This window comes from Gadus morhua, chromosome 1 (genome assembly GCF_902167405.1).
Source record: "Gadus morhua chromosome 1, gadMor3.0, whole genome shotgun sequence".
NCBI lineage: Eukaryota > Metazoa > Chordata > Actinopteri > Gadiformes > Gadidae > Gadus > Gadus morhua.
The window spans coordinates 8,208,275-8,226,615 of NC_044048.1; the positions used below are offsets into that span (position 1 = coordinate 8,208,275).

Below are 18,341 nucleotides of genomic sequence, written 5' to 3' on the forward strand. Positions count from 1 at the left end.
CAGCCAGGTTGTGATAGAGTTCCTCTAACCCCAGACAGGAAAGGGATGCACTTAGGGCACTTCCTATGTTGAGGGGAGCAGTGGGTAGGGGACGTCAGCACATTCAGGAAGGAGAAGGAGGAGGACATCAAACATGAACGATGATATAGGTTGTGAACGGCCTGTTTTAAAAGAGGCGATGTTGGTCTCTGTGTGTTGAAGGCATCCCGTGTGCACCAGGGCCGCCCCCACCTCCACCTCTGCCGGACGGTTCTCGCTCCTTCCCCATACTGAGTTTGGGCCTGTCAGGTATGATAGCACATTTGACTTCTAGCTTTCTTGGAGGTCACTGTTACTGGGGTGAAACAAGGTAAACCAATCACTCAGCTGTTTTCTAAAAGACGTTTCCCTAAAGCAGCGATCAGAATCAAGAAGCCAATCAAAACGAAGTTCCGCTTGCCAATCTTCAACTGGACGGCGCTCAAGCCCAATCAGATCAACGGCACCGTCTTCAACGAGATTGACGACGAGCGTGTCCTGGAGGTACGTCTAGCTGAACCCAGCTGCAAGTACACCTGATGCTGCCTCACGCTGTGGTGCTGACATGGAGCATGATGGGGTTTGGTCATTAATCTGTGATTCTCTTCTTTAGGAGTTGGACCTAGAGAGGTTTGAGGAGCTGTTCAAGACCAGAGCCCAGGTGGCTACGGTGGATCTGTCCAGCACTACAAACAAGGTGGCCAACAAGGCTGTGAACAAAATCACCCTGCTGGATGCCAATCGCTCTAAGAACCTGGCCATCACACTGAGAAAGGCCAACAAGAAACCTGAGGAGATCTGCAAAGCCATAGAGAAGTAGGGCTTCCTTCCAGACTCTTACTACCACTAAGAGAAGAAGAGCTTTTATCTTCCTAACTCTTCCTACCACTAAGAGAAAAAGAGCTTTTATCTTCCAGACTCTTCCTACCACTAAGAGAAGAAGAGCATTTACCTTCTTTTCTCTAACTATTCTTGCCACGAGGAGAAGTAGAGCTTTTATCTTCCTAACTCTCTAACCACTACAGCACTACGACAGAGGAGGATTTAATACAATTAATTACATTAAATACACAAAACCCACAAAGCAAGAATATCCTCTAAGACTGAAATGAATGTATTCAAATGAGTATGATTTCAGGAGGAATAATATTAGGCAAAACAGATTATAAAACCCAACAATTAACATGATTGAAGAGGTTTTTTTACCAAGGCCTCTGGATTGAGATGTGTTTTTCATTCTGTTCTATTTTGACCTCTGAAGAGCAGTCTAAACCAAGCGACTCCACACAGCTTACCGCCTGCCCCCTCCCACCAGGTTCGACCTGAAGGCCCTGCCCGTGGACTTCGTGGAGTGTCTGATGCGCTTCCTGCCCACGGAGGCCGAGGTGAAGGTGCTGCGGCAGTACGAGCGCGAGCGGCGCCCGCTGGACCAGCTGGCGGAGGAGGACCGCTTCATGATGCTCTTCAGTAAGATCGAGAGGCTCACGCAGCGCATGAACATCATCACCTTCGTGGGGAACTTCTCCGACAGCATCACCATGCTGACGCCGCAGCTCAACGCCGTGATCGCCGCCTCCGGCTCCGTCAAGTCCTCGTCCAAGTTGAGGAGGATGCTTGAGGTGAGGACAACACCTTGGTTGTGTACGGGGAATGGGTTAACCTAGCGAGAGGAGGTGCTTGAAAATTGGTTCTATGAACATCCTGAACAGCTGTACCGACTGCGATATATTGTTGTTTCTCTATCTTCTGACAAATGTACTTATTGTAAGTCGCTTTGGGTAATAGTGCCCTGAATGTAAATGTAACAGCTACCTTCTGTTGTTTTGATTCCATGACATCTGCAACTGTGCTCTACTTAGAGACCAAAGAAAAACATCTGAATTATACCGATACGATACAAAAGAAAGGTCCCTTATTTTCCAAATCACTGTTTGGGAAGTTTGTTTCTTTCTAATAAGGAGGATTATGTAAACATATTAGCCCCTCTTTTCTACTCTCTTCTAGATCATCCTAGCCCTGGGTAACTACATGAACAGCAGCAAAAGAGGCTCAGTGTATGGCTTTAAACTGCAGAGTCTGGATCTGGTAAGTGTTTTTGATCAGCACATTTAATCCCTGTGCTCCTGGCTTTATAAAGACAGTGCTTGTGAAGGGCTCCAGAGTTTTGATCTGTTTTGCTGCGTCTTCCCCCGTGCTTTCCCCAGCTGTTGGACACCAAGTCGACAGACAGGAAGATGACCCTGCTCCACTACATCGCGCTCATCGTCAAGGAGAAGTACTCGGACCTGGCAAACTTCTACAGCGAGCTGCACTATGTGGACAAGGCAGCAGCAGGTGGGGAAAATAACCTGTAGACCTTTTAAACACCGGTCCAAACCAATGGCCGTGTAGTGTCAGTTCTGAGGAGACCCAAATGAATGCTCCCGAATGCTAATGAACCGCTAGTCCAGACAGCAGAACCGCAGCTGTGAGGAGTTATTTTAAAAGGATTGCGTCAGGCACGATGATAGATACATGGACATTTACAACATGGCCACCAACACTGTTGGTGGCCGTTTGTCCGGCCGCCTACTGGACCTGTTAAAACAGGTCAAGTATGGTACAATTAAACGTTTAAGGGTTTAATTATGTAGGACGCCATTTCTCATCATCCGGGCATTTGGTCCCAGCATAGGAACTTTGTGTTTTTTTATCAAGCTATTATCAATGATTATCACTGGTATTAGCAGTAGGAGAACCAGTGGAATAGTATGGCAGGTGAACTGTGATACTGTTCAATCAATGACCCCCCCCTGTGAACGGCGCAGTGTCCCTGGAGAACGTGCTGCTGGACGTGCGGGAGCTGGGCAAGGGCATGGACCTGATCAAGAGGGAGTGCAGCCGGCACGACCACCCGGTGCTCAAGACCTTCCTGCACTCCAGCGACGCCCTGCTGGACAAGCTGCAGAAGGACGCCAAGGCGTCGGAGGTATTACCCCCTCACCACCGCACGGATATTATCTCCCTGAGGCGGAAACGGACATGAAGGGACGCCTCAATGCCAAGCTGTGTGTGTCACTCCTCTCACCCCTCTTACTCCTCTCACTCCTCTCACCAGGAGGCCTTCAACAATGTGGTGAACTTCTTTGGCGAGAGCTCAAAGACGACTCCCCCGTCTGTGTTCTTCCCCGTGTTCGTGAGGTTCATCAAAGCTTACAAGGTGAGCAGAGGGCCCCCTTTCTCTCTCTCTCTCTCTCTCTCTCTCTCTCTCTCTCTCTCTCTCTCTCTCTCTCTCTCTCTCTCTCTCTCTCTCTCTCTCTCTCTCTCTCTCTCTCTCTCTCTCTCTCTCTCTCTCTCTCTGTCTCTCTCTTTCTCTCTGTCTCTCTCTCTCTCTCTCTCTCTCTCTCTCTCTCTCTCTCTCTCTCTCTCTCTCTCTCTCTCTCTCTCTCTCGCTCTCTCCCCCTCTCTCTTTCTCTTTTCTCTCTCTCTCTCTCTCTCTCTCTCTCTCTCTCTCTCTCTCTCTCTCTCTCTCTCTCTCTCTCTCTCTCTCTCTCTCTCTCTCTCTCTCTCTCTCTCTCTCTCCCCTCCCTCCTTTCGCTCTCCCCCTCCCTCCCCCTCTCTATCTGGCCATCTCTCCCATTGTGTGCGGGGGGGAAGACCCCAGTGGTGAGGAAGAGAGGGCGTAGTCGTCCTGTTTCTTAGAGCACAACAAGAAGGGGAGGAGAGGGTGGAGGAGTGGTGGTGAGGCTGCCGCTGCCGCTGCCGCCGCCGCCACAGGAAGTAGCATGGAGCAGGAGGTGGAAAAACAGGAAGGAGCAGCTGGGTTTGGGAGCAGCAGCTGTTTAGACGGGGCCCTCCACTGTCTCCTCTGACCCTCCACCACCCAGCACACATCCTCACATTGTTCCCCTGTCTGGATTTATGAGATCTACTCCAGGAAATGTGCACGTTTTTTTTTGTTTGTTGCTTGTGTGTGTTTGTGTGTGTCCGCCTGTGTGTGTGCGGGGTGTATGTGTGTTTGTGTGCTCCTGACAACGAGACAGAGCGGCTTAAGGAAATAAAAGGGCGCAGAACTTTTAATGACTACCTTAAATGTCTGTTCAACCTATGATCCGTTTCCTCCTCCTCTTTCGAAAGCGGACATTTTGTTTTTTCCTATGCCTTGTTTCTGTACTCAATCGAAATGTCTCTCTCTCTCTCTCTCTCTCTCTCTCTCTCTCTCTCTCTCTCTCTCTCTCTCTCTCTCTCTCTCTCTCTCTCTCTCTCTCTCTCTCTCTCTCTCTCTCTCTCTCTCTCTCTCTCTCTCTCTCTCTCTCTCTCTCTCTCTCTCTCTCTCTCTCTCTCTCTCTCTCTCTCTCTCTCTCTCTCTCTCTCTCTCTCTCTCTCTCTCTCTCTCTCTCTCTCTCTCTCTCTCTCTCTCTCTCTCTCTCTCTCTCTCTCTCTCTCTCTCTCTCTCTCTCTCTGTGTCTCTACAGGATGCAGTGGAGGAAAACCAGCAGAGGAAAAAGCAGGAGGAAGCCTTGAGAGAGAAGTTACTGGCGCAGGAGGCTAAACAGCACGACCCCAAGGTACCCTCCAGACGAGATGTCCGGAGTCAAAAACCTCTTCAGAAATAGGAGAAATCCATCATTTCCTAAGAATAGTTCTTTAGTTCGATTTGTATCAATATGCAAGTCTGATGCAGAGTCTTGTACATAAAATATGAAAATCCTGACTGCACAAAGTGCACTTTCATTCTTACAGTTGAAGAGCTAATCAGAGTGCCAATGTCGGCTGGTAGACCAACGCATGGCTCTAGAGAGAAGAGGGTCACTCAGCCTCGTGTGCTTCTAGGTCCAGGCCCACAAGAAGAAGCAGCAGCAGCAGGAGCTGATCGCAGAGCTGAGGAAGCGGCAGGCTAAAGAGCACCGGCCCGTGTACGAGGGCAAGGACGGGACCATAGAGGACATCATCACAGGTGGGACAGAGAGTGCCTCGAGGAGCCCGCGTGTTCCGAGGAGCCCGGGGCTCGGTAGAGCCCCACAGGGGCCCAGTGGAGGCCCCCAGGGAGCCAGGCCCACCGTGACGCTGGTGGTCGACTGCTCGGCCCCCCTGCAGTGCACGCTGTGCTACGTGGTGGAGACGGCCCCCCCCCTGGCCGGGCCATGGGCCGTCGTGAAACACACAGGAAGCCCTCCAGACTTCCTCCTCTGTCTCCTACCACAGCAGTCTAGTTCGTGATGTACAAAGAGAAAGATAGCTGTTAGCCTCAATGCCTCAGAATGTAAATTGTGTAAAAAATGTGTAATTTAATGAGAACAAAAATATTTATGTTGCGATGAATTGCGTATGGGAAGTGTGCGTGATTGATGCTAACACGCAGCAGCAAAGGCTTGCGTACACAGACAACACCGGACCAACAACCAGAGCCTCAGTCCCAGCCTCAGCCTCAGGACAGCCTTAGCTAACAGACGTCTCCGCTTCAAAATTAATGAATGCTAGGGTTTTGTTTTGTTCCTGTTTGTGTCATAATGTTGGTAACAATATCCCTGGCCTCAACCCAACACTAGCTGAATACTGACAGTTGATCTGACATTGAACTCCATTAACTATGATGCCACTGTGTAACATGTCATATAATTATAACCCTGTATAATTATCCTTCTTAATCCCATAGCGACATCGTACACTAGTCAAAGAACTAGGTTTAACCGTGTCCCTCTTACTAGCAGTGTTCCAGGTGTGACGTAACCTCTCCCCCATCCTCCTCTTCCTCAGTGTTGAAGAGCGTGCCCTTCACAGCGCGCACCGCTAAGCGGGGCTCGCGGTTCTTCTGTGAAGCCAACCTCTGCGAAGACGGCAACTGCTAGCCCTCCTCCCAACCCTACCCCCACACACACTAATGCCAAGGTTGTCTGCAGGTCTCTCTCCCGAGCCCCCTGTTGCATGCAGCATGACCCCCCCCCCCCCCCCCCCACCTGTCACTCAACCCCAGGATCCCTCTCCTGACTGACCTGTGTACTAACCCAGGCTGCCACCGGTTGCCCTGTTGGGTTTCTTTTGTGAAGCTCCACAGACTGTTGGGCTACAACGAGTAGGAGTCGGCAAACCTCTTTTACTTTTTTAGAAAATTCTGAGCAAAATTATAAACGTGAACACAGCCCTGATTGTGAAGCAATCAAGAGCGAGGATCATGCATGGCATGGATGACTATAACAACAACGATATGCACATTGCAACTTTTGCAATGGTCGACAATCTTTCTCCTTCAGAATGCAGAATTTTTGCCTAAAGAGGTTTGGCTTTCCAAAATACAATGAATGGACAGCATCTGGTTCCATTCTAGACTAACATGTTTTGGTTTTTTCCTGCTAACATGACACTCTTCTTTCCTCATCCTCCCCCAACCCCTCCATCCGCCTCTGTACTCCTACAGCTGAGACGGAGAGTAATGAGGGTACATGAGAGTCCTAGCTGAGGGTAAGGTAGTCTGGTGCAGCCCGCTGCCGCTTTAGCTCTGCAGCTCCCGTGTGCGGTCGCTACGTGGACGTCGGCTGCTTTGGCGCTTCACAAGCTTCTCAAAGCAGTCCAATCGCTGTGCTACACACCAGTAATGGAATAGATGACAACGTAGTCCAATATTTGACCGGTCCAGTTCTGAGTAATTCACTTTTTAAGCATCAATCTAAAATCGTATTTTAAATTCTAGTGACCCTCAACCTCCAGGCAAGAGAATTGTTTGTACACGGTCTTATCGATGCCATCGGTTTGTCACTGATGACCACTACATTTATGGTCAGGGCACCACCATCTTCATCATCGTCACCATCATCATCTGTTACCTCCTCCTATGTGTTGCATGCAGTCCAGTGTTCGTCCAGCTCACCTGTTAACAATATCCACCGTGTTGTGTGTCTGCTAACGGTCTCTCGCGTTCTGCTGCACAGCGCTCGGTCAATAAGCTTTTTCTAATATTAGAAAGAGCTTGTTGGCCATCTGCCATGTTTGTCTTTGAATTGTGTATCCATATTGTGTCCGTGTGACCATGTGATTTAAGTAACCACACTCCCAAAGCCCTGGTGTCCACTGTGTCACATTATAGCAATAATGTTAGAATTTGGGAATCCAAGGTTTAGGGAAAAGTGTAATTTCTCTTTTCAAAATAACCATTGACGATAAATAGATAAATCCCATCACACAGTGCAACCAAACTATGAAGACATACCTGCGCTATTCTAGTGCCATGTATCAGCCTTCACAGACACTGTTATTGCAATGAAGGGATTCAAAAAGGACCAAAATCGTTGACGAGTTTGCGGCTCGGAGCTGAGCCAGGATTCAGTGGGCCGTGGCGTTCGGCTGTACTCTCCTAACACGTGTGTCCCCCTCCCCTGTCTCTCTCCCCCTCCCCCCAACCCTCCCACTCACAGATCTCAGAAACCAGCCGTTCCTGAGAGCCGACGCCTTGCTGCGGAGCGGCTGGAAGAGGCCTTAAACCACCCGTGTGTCCCCCAACACTTACAACCCCCGCCTCCCCAGACCACCTCCCCTGTGCCCTGTGTCCTGGTGGGGGTCCCCGTACCCCGGACCACCTCCCCTGTGCCCTGTGTCCTGGTGGGGGTCCCCGTACCCCAGACCACCTCCCCTGTGCCCTGTGTCCTGGTGGGGGTCCCCGTACCCCAGACCACCTCCCCTGTGCCCTGTGTCCTGGTGGGGGTCCCCGTACCCCGGACCACCTCCCCTGTGCCCTGTGTCCTGGTGGGGGTCCCCGTACCCCAGACCACCTCCCCTGTCCCCTGTGTCCTGGTGGGGGTCCCCGTACCCCGGACCATCTCCCCTGTGCCCTGTGTCCTGGTGGGGGTCCCCGTACCCCGGACCACCTCCCCTGTGCCCTGTGCCCTGGTGGGGGTCCCCGTACCCCAGACCAATACCCTGCCCTGAACCCCACGCCTGAGGCAACAGAGAGACTGGAAGTGATGAGCGGGGGCATCAAACCCATGACATAGTGCCGTCTGGGTATTTATTTATTTATGGAGATACTTCTGCAGGAATAATTACAGCGACTGCATTGGGCCGACTTTCCTTTCTCACTCCAAAGATAGACTCTAACATCGCCATGGGCTCAGTTAGACGGACTGCACAAGATCCTGCTGGACCTTGGCACTGGGATCAAGGCAGTGTATGAAACCCTAATTAAAGAGGGTTACATACACTATTTAAAGAGGGCTTCATGCAGGTGTGGTCAGTCTGGACTCCGTTGGCCAAAGCAGGAAGGACAATGCTTCTACCCACAAGTGCCTGCAAAACATTCCTAAAGCCATAACGTCGGGCCGGGCATGAACCCGGCTTGCTGACACATATGCTAACTCTTAAAGGAGAACTCTTGCTCTGACGAGGCTGGATCTTTCTTTCCTCTGAATATCCAAGAAGATCACGAGTAACAGAGAACGTGGAACGACTTTTGGAAGGACTCGAGATTGAGCACACCGTCGACAACAGAACAGAGACTTGGAGTTGTTTGCATTCCTAGTTTCAATATTGTACGCTTCCATCGGTCCTTTGGACTGCTAGCCAAACCAAACATGCTTTCATGTCTTACTTTTGTCAAAAGTGCCTTTCGTAACGACAGTATTATTTTCATTAAGTCAGCCATAACGTGTATCTTTGAAGTCTTAAATGCAATTTCCTTTTTACTATGGCATGAACACTAAAAATATAATCAACATACAAAGGTTAAAAATATGAAAGTTAAATGGAGGAAAGGTCAGGGGAAAGAGCTTTTTAATTTGCCTCTTTGCAATCAATTTGGTGTTCTGTTTTGAGGGAAGATGTTAAAAACTGTCATGTATCTGAACTTTATAAATATATGTATATATATATTTGACAACACTTTCTGTCAAACTTAGGAAGTGACACAAGATTGAAGATTATTTGATATAGACTGCTGTTTTATAAGTCAGAGGTGGATAAATTGTAAATGCAGTGGATGAAGGATATTTCTATTATAATCATGCAGGTTGGGATGTCTTTGTGCTTCTATTGTACATCAGATCAATTCCCTCTTAAAAGCATCGAGTAGCAAAATGATTGTGCACTTTGAGAATTATTTTTGTGTTCTAGTATGGAACTGTCAATAGAGCGACCAAATGTACACTACTCCGTTTGCCTTAACCTTGTTTTAGACATTATTTGAAGTGGAAATGTCCTTGGCCAAATAGATGCAAATCAATGAATGAAGAAAAAAGCGACTTTCTTTGAAATTGAAATAAAGTGAAATGCTTGCATTTCTCTTTTCCTTAACAATCAGTCAATCTATACGAGAACTTTAAAAAATATATCTTTCTGATGGACATATAAAATAAAAAATATATAAAGCAGAAGGTGGGACATTCAAACATTTCTACAAATTCACATTTTATTTCCGAAATTTGTGGTTATGAGTTATATATTCAATGGTAATTCACTGATGTTTTGCTCCAGCCATGATGACAGAAGCCATTCTATTTCAAATGAAGGTCAGAGTCACCATACATTTCTACTATAAAAATCCATTTAATTTCTTATATCAAAAAAATCAAAATTAACCAAAATTAAAACAAACAACTAAACCGAAAAACATCCATGTGAGTTCTGCAATCCGAGAGACATTCTCAAAATCAAGAAAACCAAAAACTAAAATGATTTTTCTAATAAGCAGTGAAATAAAGAACGTAGCATGGCGGGACTTTTAAAAGCACATTTTGTGAATACTGTTAAGAAGTGGAAGGGTGGTGCCAAGGGCGTGCGGTGTGAGGAAGCTGTGGAAGATTGAATAAGAGGTGCAGAGACGGAGCAATCCAAACCGCGACAGGTTCAAAGAGGAGGGCAGATGGCTAGCGATAGCATTAGCAGCAGCAAGGCAAAGGAATCAACAAAGGAATGCTTATCAGGAGGGACATTAGCCCCCCCTACCCCCCCCCCCCCCCCCGTTAGGAATGCACTTAACAATGAGCACTAACCCAAATTACATGAACACCCCCCTCCCCAAAACAAACAAACAAACAAACAAACATCAAATACACAAGAAATCAACCCAACAACTTCAAAACTCATTTCATACAAGAACGTACCATCGACTTGGCTCCTGGGCCTTTCCTGACAAAAAAAAAACATTTTACAATGGAGGACAAAAAGACCAAAAGCTAAATACAGCCGTTCATTTACTAAATGTTACGGACAAACTCGAATACGACACTGGTCGGCACAGATCTGTAACTCTGCATCATCAAACTTCACGAGAGCCTGATCTCCGGCGGTTACTTAGTCGGGCTCTCCATGCTAGAGCCGGCGGCGGATACCAAACGGCCGCAGATAACCTCCCAGACGGTCTGGAATACGAGCCTTTATTACAATCATATTCTTCCAACAAACACACTCACACAAACAGTTGGGCCATTCATTTCTGATACTGATAAAAAAAAAAACAGAACTGATTAAAAGCAAGTACAGACCGCTATTTGTTACTGTTGTATTGTATTCCTGGGTATAGTTTCAAGACACTTTGTTAATAGGTTATATATATGTATATATGCAAATATATATAACTTGAGTCTGTGCAAGAAGGAAAAGACAATCGCTTGAATGTGATTCAGACAACAGGGCGGTTTTTGTCTGGGTGCTGAGTTGTGTGTATGTCCTCAGGCATCTTACACTCGTCCCTCATCAAGACCTCCAGGAGCAAACAGGCGCCCAACCAGCCACTAGGAAGCATTCATTAGTGAAACTGACATTTGCTGTCCTCACATCCCCAATGTCTTTCACAATCAACAAAGACTTGGAAAATTATTATTTTTCCTAGGTATTGGAACAATGCATTGTTTTTTTCCTCCCCCTATACAATCCATACAAAAATAAAAAATTAAAATTGTTCCACTGCCGTTTGAATCTTTCCATGTCTTACATTTGCACAGAGGTAGTGGCTATATGACTGAGGGGAGGGGGGGGGGGGGGGGGGGGACAGGAGAGGAGGGGAGCAAAATTAACAACTGAATAAATGTCTATAAAATGGTTTCCGTTTTCTCCTCAGAGATTTCTTTTTTTTTTTTGTCAAAGAAAAAAATATAATACTGCAATCACATAAAAAAGTAGTCCTTCATTTTATACATTTTATACAGTGTTCTCCTTTTGTTGTGTTTCTTTTTTCTTCCCGATTGGTAAAGGCATTTCATCTGTTTGTTGAGCTCTGCGCCGCGGTGGGGCGGGTGTGGTCTGGGGCAGGGCAGGGCAACGATGGCAGTTCATTCCACGGCAGGGCTTTACGCCAGCGGGTCGCTCATGTCGTCGTCGGCCGCCGACAGCAGCTCCTTCTTCTCGTCTGTGCTCGCCAGGGAGTTGCGGCTGTTGTGGGCGCCCATGTACAGGGTGGCGTACACGGGGTTGGTGAAGTTGGTGGGCTAGAGAGAGGGAGCACGTCACTAGGGTACGTAGAACTACTCACGGGTGTGCACACCTACACGACACAACAAAGGTCAACACTACGCGGGAGAGGGAGTTTACTTGAACCTCTGTATGTTCATTAGGATATTTGAACCTAATTTGAACCATTAAGAAAAGAATACACCGTCTCATGTTTTGTAATATTTAAGACTCAATATATTTGTATAACGCAATGTACAGCCAGTACAATACATTAGTTGCTACCCATTCATTTATTTTATAATCAAAATAATAATAATAGAATCAATAGATGAAAATGAATCAATGTATAAAGCCGTATACACTACATACCGCCGTGAACGTTTCCACACAAACAGCTTCTAGATACTAGTGTGTGTGTTACCTTATCTGGGTCCAACGCAAAGTCTGAATCCAGGAGCTCTCCAGCATCGTCGTCGGGCTCCCCTTCATAGATCTTATAGGCCGGGTTCCCGATCTCCACGTTCATAGCTCCATTAGTCATCCTATGGTGCTGGAAGCCCTTGGCACTGTGAGGCAACAAAACGACCACAAATCAAACTCGCCGTTCACCTTCATGGATTCACTTAAAGGAGAACAACACACAAGAGACACAAATGATGCGTTTGCTCAAGGGGGAGGAATCGATGGCGCGCCATGGACCAGACACACACTCGGCAGCAGCAGCTCCATAGAGGTCAGACAACAAGACAACACGAGGGTATCCAAGGTCGTCAAATGGGCTTTTTTGGTTGAAGGCCATTTGACCGTAACAAAACAAATATATTGCATCATGTCTTAATGCGAGGACTGAGACATTTTGATACGGCAAATATTTGACGGTCGGCAAGCGCAAGGACAATTCTTAACAAAGAGGTAAACAGAGGAGGTATAGTTTACTGCTACTATGCAAGCACACCGCATGAGCATCAAGTACAACTTGGCGTCGACACACAACCAACAGGGGGGACAGGGACAAGACACTGCTCCAGTCCATCTTGCTTTACCAGCAAAGCTATGTTTCCAGAGAGTCAATAGGACATTGTGTTTGGGAGGAGGTAGCCAATAGGAGTCTGAGCAGGCAGGGACAGACAGATTCTACAGACAATATGGAGGGGATGGTGTCTTTAAGACGAGTGAGTTATGTAACCCCAACAAGTTACCACGAGCGCTGAGAACGAGATTTGCCCGGCATTAGAGACCTGGGAGACAGAGGATAGACGTTATATATACAGGAGAGAGAAAGAGTGAGATTGAGTGAGAGAAAGAGAGCTAAGTAGTACAGGTGGAAGGATTCAGAAAGAAATTAATACATAGGCCGTGGTCAACCAGCGCTTCCACTTACCCCCGCATTCTCCTCTTATACCACAAGATGGCACCAACCACCAGCAGCGCCAACAGTAACAGCAGCAGCACTGGGATGATTATGGAGGCAGAGCCTGAACACATACACACATTGAACCATCAGACCTCATAACCAGGGGAGGGGATCAATAGTAACAGGTGCATCTTCTTACAATAGAACAGACACACATGGCAGCGATCTTCTGAAAAGTTTACTGGAGTATGGCAGCCTTTTGTTTCCCATGTGGAACAACCAACTATACCACACTTCTGGAAAACGGGCGTGGCTTTTACACATTTCAGATGCTAGGAAATCTTCAAGCCTCTCTTGTTAACTTTGCTTGTTTTCTTCTTTCTTTTTCTTCCTTCCTTGTATGAATTTGTAACGGTGTTGCATTATTTATATTTAAGTCATTGGTAAAAATCAAAACTTATATTCTTACTTCCACTGGAAGAGGAGTCGATGGGGGCTGCTGTGACGCTACACCTGAAGCCGACCCATCCGACATTACACCTGTACGGTCACATGGACAACATGCAGTCAGACACGGGTCATACTGTCAGACGGTGAGCCAAAGTGAGAGCAGATGAATGTGTGCGTCTGTGCGTTGGCACAGATTAGTGTGTGTGTGTGTGTGTGTGTGTGTGTGTGTGTGTGTGTGTGTGTGTGTGTGTGTGTGTGTGTGTGTGTGTGTGTGTGTGTGTGTGTGTGTGTGCGTGTGTGAGAGCGGGTGAATGTGTGTGAGCGGACGAATGTGTGTGAGCGGGTGAATGTGTGTGTGTGTGTGTGTGAATGTGTGTGAGCGGGTGAATGTGTGTGTGAGCGGCTGTACCTGCACTGAGGCAGCAGAGAGCGGTTGTCAACAGAGCATTGCCCGTTGAGGCAGAAGTCCAGACAGGAGTAACAGCTGGGCTGGGTCTGGCCATTCGAACAGCTTTACACACACAGAGACACACATATGGAGATAAAGGTTTTGAAGATTAGAATGTCTTTATTGTCTGAAAATGCATATGCGTTAACTCAACTTTGTTAACTTTTGCTATTGTTTAGACAAAAAAACGTGTTGTGTAAATAATGATTCACACGTGTAGTGTGAATAACCCTTCCTCAGTCTGAGGAAGGATACTTAACCATTACTTAACATGTACTTAACATACAGTACACGCCTCAACGTGACTTGAGCGTGTGTACCTGCAGGATACCTCTCCCGAGGCGGAAGTGTGACACTTGCCGTCCCCACAGTACTGGCACTTGTCCAGCTCACAGTTGTGGCCGTGGTACTGGCTCTGACACTGGCACAGCTTGGTGCCATTGGAGGTCTGGAGGCACGTCCCCCCGTGCTCACAGAAGCCTTCACACATGCCTGAGGACCACAGACATCACAGCTCAGCGACGCAAGGGTTCTCCTCTGCTACGGGTCATTGGTACACAATGGGTTCTAGTACGTTCAAAGCACTGTGCAGAGTTCTAACCCTTTTACTAACCCTAACACTGCTAACTAACATCATTACGAACACTAACAGTCTTACTAACACTACATACCCTATCAGTGCTAAACTTAACTTTTTTGTTTTTCAACACACTTCTTATTGCATCCATCGTACTACATTCATAGACCTATAATTAATGCAATCTATGAATCTATTTATTGATCATTCATCTCATTAGCAGGCAGCGCTAAAAGCCGAACTTGCATATATAGACTGCCTCTGATAACATGATGCTGTACAGTCGTATTGAAACAGTCGGAGCCTACTTTGAGTCATCAAAACATCCAACAACATCCCTAACCCTTACCCCTTACAAGCTCCATCACCTTAGAACAAAGCCTGTTATCCCAAGGGTCCAACATCGGACTAGACTACCCTGACAATGAACCCAGTGTGGCGGTGGGTCCACTCACTGTACTGGCACTGGTCCCCGTGGTAGTCCGCTGGGCAGCTGCAGGTGGCCTGGTTGCCCACGTTGACGGAGCAGGTCCCCCCGTTGGTGCAGTAGTTCTGGCAGGTCTGCAGGTTGCAGTGGGGGCCCGTGAAGCCCTGCAGGCATCTGCAGGTCGGGTTCCCTGGGAGAGGGAGAGACACAGTCGAGGTAGACATCAGCGTTGTAGGAAGAGAACCAGGCGGGAAATAACAAGACGAGCAGAACCAGGCAGTAAGATAAGATAAGAATTACTGGAAGCAGCATTTGTTAACACCAAGAGTGTTAGTATCACACTGCTATTTAATGTCGCGCAGCCTCATCCATACAATAAGTTTGTAATGGTAGGTTGGTGCAAGGAAACAAACATTTTAAAATATGAAAATGGGCGTATGGAATTACCTGCTTGAGAGGCGGTGCAGGTGCCTCCGTTCTTGCAGTAGTCCCTGCACTGGTTGATCTCACACCTCTCTCCTCTGTAGTTGGGCTGGCAGCGGCACTTGGCCTGCTGGTGGGCGTTGAGGAAGCAACTGCCACCGTTCTGACACTGGATGGTGCAGGGGCCAGAGGGGGGCGCTGTGAGACATAACAGCGCAGAAGAAGAAGAAGACGCTACAGTTAATGAATGGTGTCCTACACAACAAGCATTTCTGATAGATTTACAAGCAAGTATGTCATTCTTTCATTAGTGTTTTTTTTTTTTACTATTTTAGTCTATAAGTATATAGTAAGAGTCTTAATGTAGTCAAAAATAGAATACATACACCAACTTAATGAACGTCTCTGTTTAATCAATCAAGTTATTCATAAAATTACAATAAATATTAAAACCAAAACAAACTATCTAAATTGAAACATTAAATTGAAAAATAATACTATTTTATCATAGATGGACTTAAGGAATAACACATTTTTATAAGCCTAATGCACCTGGTAATGCACGCGTGCATGCGTGTATTTTATGTGTATGTGTATGAATTCATGAGTGTGTGTGTGTGTGCCATTGTGCGTGCGTGCGTGTGGAGTACGTACAGAAGGGAGACTGCGTGGGCTGGGCTCTCTCCACGCAGGTACCGTTGTCGGCCACGTAGTTGTTGGGACAGGTGCACACAGGCCCACTGGGGCTCAGCAGACATAACCACTCACACTTCTTACGGTCGCACGGGTTGGTCACTGGAACAGAGACAGAGAGAGAGAGGGGGGGAGGGAGAGGGAGAGGGAGAGGGAGAGGGAGAGGGAGAGACAGAGAGACAGAGAGACAGAGAGAAAATAATGTTAAATAATTTAAATGAAAATAGTTTGTTATAAAAGCTACATCTACTCCTGAATGTGTTTAAGAGAAGCAGGAGGAATAGTGTGTGAAACGCTCCATGCTATGTTAACAAGAAGACGCCATCATCAGGCCCTTTATTATCATCTACATATGTTATTGACTTTGTCACACCACAACACTTGAAATGTCTCACACAGGAAGCAATTATTTTAAAGTAACACATGACGTAATGTTATTATATTATAACTTAGATACATAGCCTTGAACCTTTAGCAAAAGCGCAAAAGTTCACGTCATCCAGACATAAAAGAAGTCTACTCCTTGTGGGTTGAAGTTCAGTAGTTGATCTTCTGTGTGGCGGACTGTGACTAAATCCCTTCCTCAAGGGCCGACTTGGCCTGACCTCATCATGTCTTAAGATGGAAGCGTGGATCCACTTACTCTCTGGCTGTTTGTAGCGATGGTACAGCACTATGTCTGTTGCGTGGTTGATGCCTGTGGTTAGGTTCTCCATGGTGCCCTTTCCAAACTTGTTGACCCGGAAGACGATGTTGTTGATGTAGGTGACGCCATATATGTAGTCCTCGAAGATGTCAATGCTGAATGGATGGAGGAGTTCTGGAAAGAGGCGAGACAAATGAAAGGCATTTTGAGATGTGGTATGACACCAGCAAAATGTAATTGCAATCGCCTCTTGTCAATCTTAACTGTTTTCATTATTTTATGTTTTTGATTACAAAATGGTTTATTCTCATTCCTTGTTAACAGCATTTGATTTCACATATTTAAGTAAATTAGGGTTTCTCCTCAATGTTATTTTATTTTTTAATCTGTGATTAAATATAGGTTGAATGAGTGAATTTGCGTGGGTAGATTACTGAGATGGTTTTAACGGGCTTTAAACTCAACTGTTCTTGATGCCCGAGGCGGCAATGACAGGGTCCGATCCGTCCAAACGGACGCTACCGATGACTGACAGCTTGGCGTCGGCCCAGTAGAGCCGCTCGTTGAAGTAGTCCACGGCCAAACCTGCAGAGTCCAACACACAGCACTTAGACCACACACAGCACTTAGACCACACACAGCACTTAGACCACACACAGCACTTAGACCACACACAGCACTTAGACCACACACAGCACTTAGACCACACACAGCACTTAGACCACACACAGCACTTAGGCAACACACAACACTTAGACCACACACAGCACTTAGACCACACACAGCACTTAGACCACACACAGCACTTAGACCACAAACAGCACTTAGACCACACACAGCACTTAGACAACACACAGCACTTAGACCACACACAGCACTTAGACCACACACAGCACTTAGACCACACACAGCACTTAGACCACACACAGCACTTAGGCAACACACAACACTTAGGCAACACACAACACTTAGGCAACACACAACACTTAGGCACCACACAGCCCTTAGACCACACACAGCCCAGGCCTGTAGTCTCGGGGACTGCGGTCCTGGAGGTGGGGCTCACCCGTGGGCCACTGGATGTTCTCGTGCACCAGCGTCTGCCTCAGGGTGCCGTCCATGGCTGCCGTCTCGATCTTAGGGTGATTCCCCCAGTCCGCCCAGTACATGGTCCTGAAGGGCCACACACACACACACACACACACACACACACACACACACACACACACACACACACCAAGGTGTCAATACATGGAGACACACTCATTGTAACCACACAGAAGATTCACTGCATTGATCACAGACCAGAGATGTGGGAGTCCTAACAGAATTACAGAACCATCGTTACAAAAGGGATATTAATGTAAAGTAATAATACTGAACAAAATAAACACTATGAGTATTGTGTAAATGGTAAATGCATGGTAAAAAAAAAGCAAAACCACACACACACACACACACACACACACACACCCACCCAGCCCCCCCACACAGTCCTACCCTCTCTGCGGGTCCACCACGATGGCGTACGGCTCATCGATCATGCCGGAGATGAGGGTCTTGCAGTTCTGTCCGGACATCTGCGCCACCTCGATGACGTCGCGGCCGGAGTCGGTCCAGTAGAGGTTCCCGGCCACCCAGTCCACCGCTATGCCCCGGGGCATCTTCAGCTCTGGGATCTGAAGGTCGCGCAACGCAGCCCAAAAGCAAGCTCAGTTGGGTGCGTTGCTTTTTTTGACTGAAAAGCTTAAAGGCCCCCCCTCCCAAGTAACCAAGTCCGTTGTGATTGGACGGCACGCCCACACGGTTGCGATTGGTCGAACGCTTTGCGCACTCGCAAAGCGGGCTTCCGCACTTCAGCCCCTCCAAGTGCACATTCTGTCGTCACACTGTTACGGAATTAAAGTTTGAGCTGTTTCACGCCCTTATTGAGGGGCGTTCTCGGTGGGC

At 47.3% G+C, this 18,341-nt stretch overlaps 2 protein-coding genes across 8 annotated transcripts in view; one reads left to right on the plus strand and one right to left on the minus strand.

Moving 5' to 3' along the window:
• The window catches only part of fmnl3 (formin-like 3), a 35,682-nt gene extending 25,661 nt beyond the window's left edge, over positions 1-10,021 (plus strand). For 2 of the 7 annotated variants that reach the window (XM_030355618.1, XM_030355652.1), the window contains 12 exons: positions 202-288; positions 395-522; positions 632-834; positions 1,334-1,637; positions 2,023-2,103; positions 2,223-2,352; positions 2,826-2,986; positions 3,116-3,217; positions 4,473-4,565; positions 4,831-4,954; positions 5,755-5,886; positions 7,407-10,021. In XM_030355618.1, coding sequence (XP_030211478.1) covers positions 202-288; positions 395-522; positions 632-834; positions 1,334-1,637; positions 2,023-2,103; positions 2,223-2,352; positions 2,826-2,986; positions 3,116-3,217; positions 4,473-4,565; positions 4,831-4,954; positions 5,755-5,846 — 1,505 coding nt within the window. In that variant the 3' untranslated portion in view covers positions 5,847-5,886; positions 7,407-10,021. Of the gene's footprint in view, positions 1-201; positions 289-394; positions 523-631; positions 835-1,333; positions 1,638-2,022; positions 2,104-2,222; positions 2,353-2,825; positions 2,987-3,115; positions 3,218-4,472; positions 4,566-4,830; positions 4,955-5,754; positions 5,898-6,412; positions 6,457-7,406 lie in introns of all 7 variants that reach the window. The other 5 variants (XM_030355628.1, XM_030355653.1, XR_003976657.1 and 2 more) reach the window with 4 other exon arrangements.
• Positions 9,370-18,341, minus strand: part of LOC115543056 (low-density lipoprotein receptor-related protein 1) — a 94,610-nt gene continuing 85,638 nt past the window's right edge. Inside the window, exons 77-89 of the mRNA XM_030355608.1 lie at positions 17,892-18,070; positions 17,458-17,564; positions 16,857-16,976; positions 16,389-16,565; positions 15,707-15,847; positions 15,077-15,250; positions 14,658-14,819; positions 13,946-14,117; positions 13,587-13,688; positions 13,197-13,267; positions 12,755-12,848; positions 11,795-11,939; positions 9,370-11,408 (exon numbers count right to left, since the gene is read on the minus strand). Of these exons, the coding sequence (XP_030211468.1) occupies positions 11,271-11,408; positions 11,795-11,939; positions 12,755-12,848; positions 13,197-13,267; positions 13,587-13,688; positions 13,946-14,117; positions 14,658-14,819; positions 15,077-15,250; positions 15,707-15,847; positions 16,389-16,565; positions 16,857-16,976; positions 17,458-17,564; positions 17,892-18,070 (1,782 nt within the window). The 3' untranslated portion in view covers positions 9,370-11,270. The remainder of the gene's footprint in view (positions 11,409-11,794; positions 11,940-12,754; positions 12,849-13,196; positions 13,268-13,586; positions 13,689-13,945; positions 14,118-14,657; positions 14,820-15,076; positions 15,251-15,706; positions 15,848-16,388; positions 16,566-16,856; positions 16,977-17,457; positions 17,565-17,891; positions 18,071-18,341) is intronic.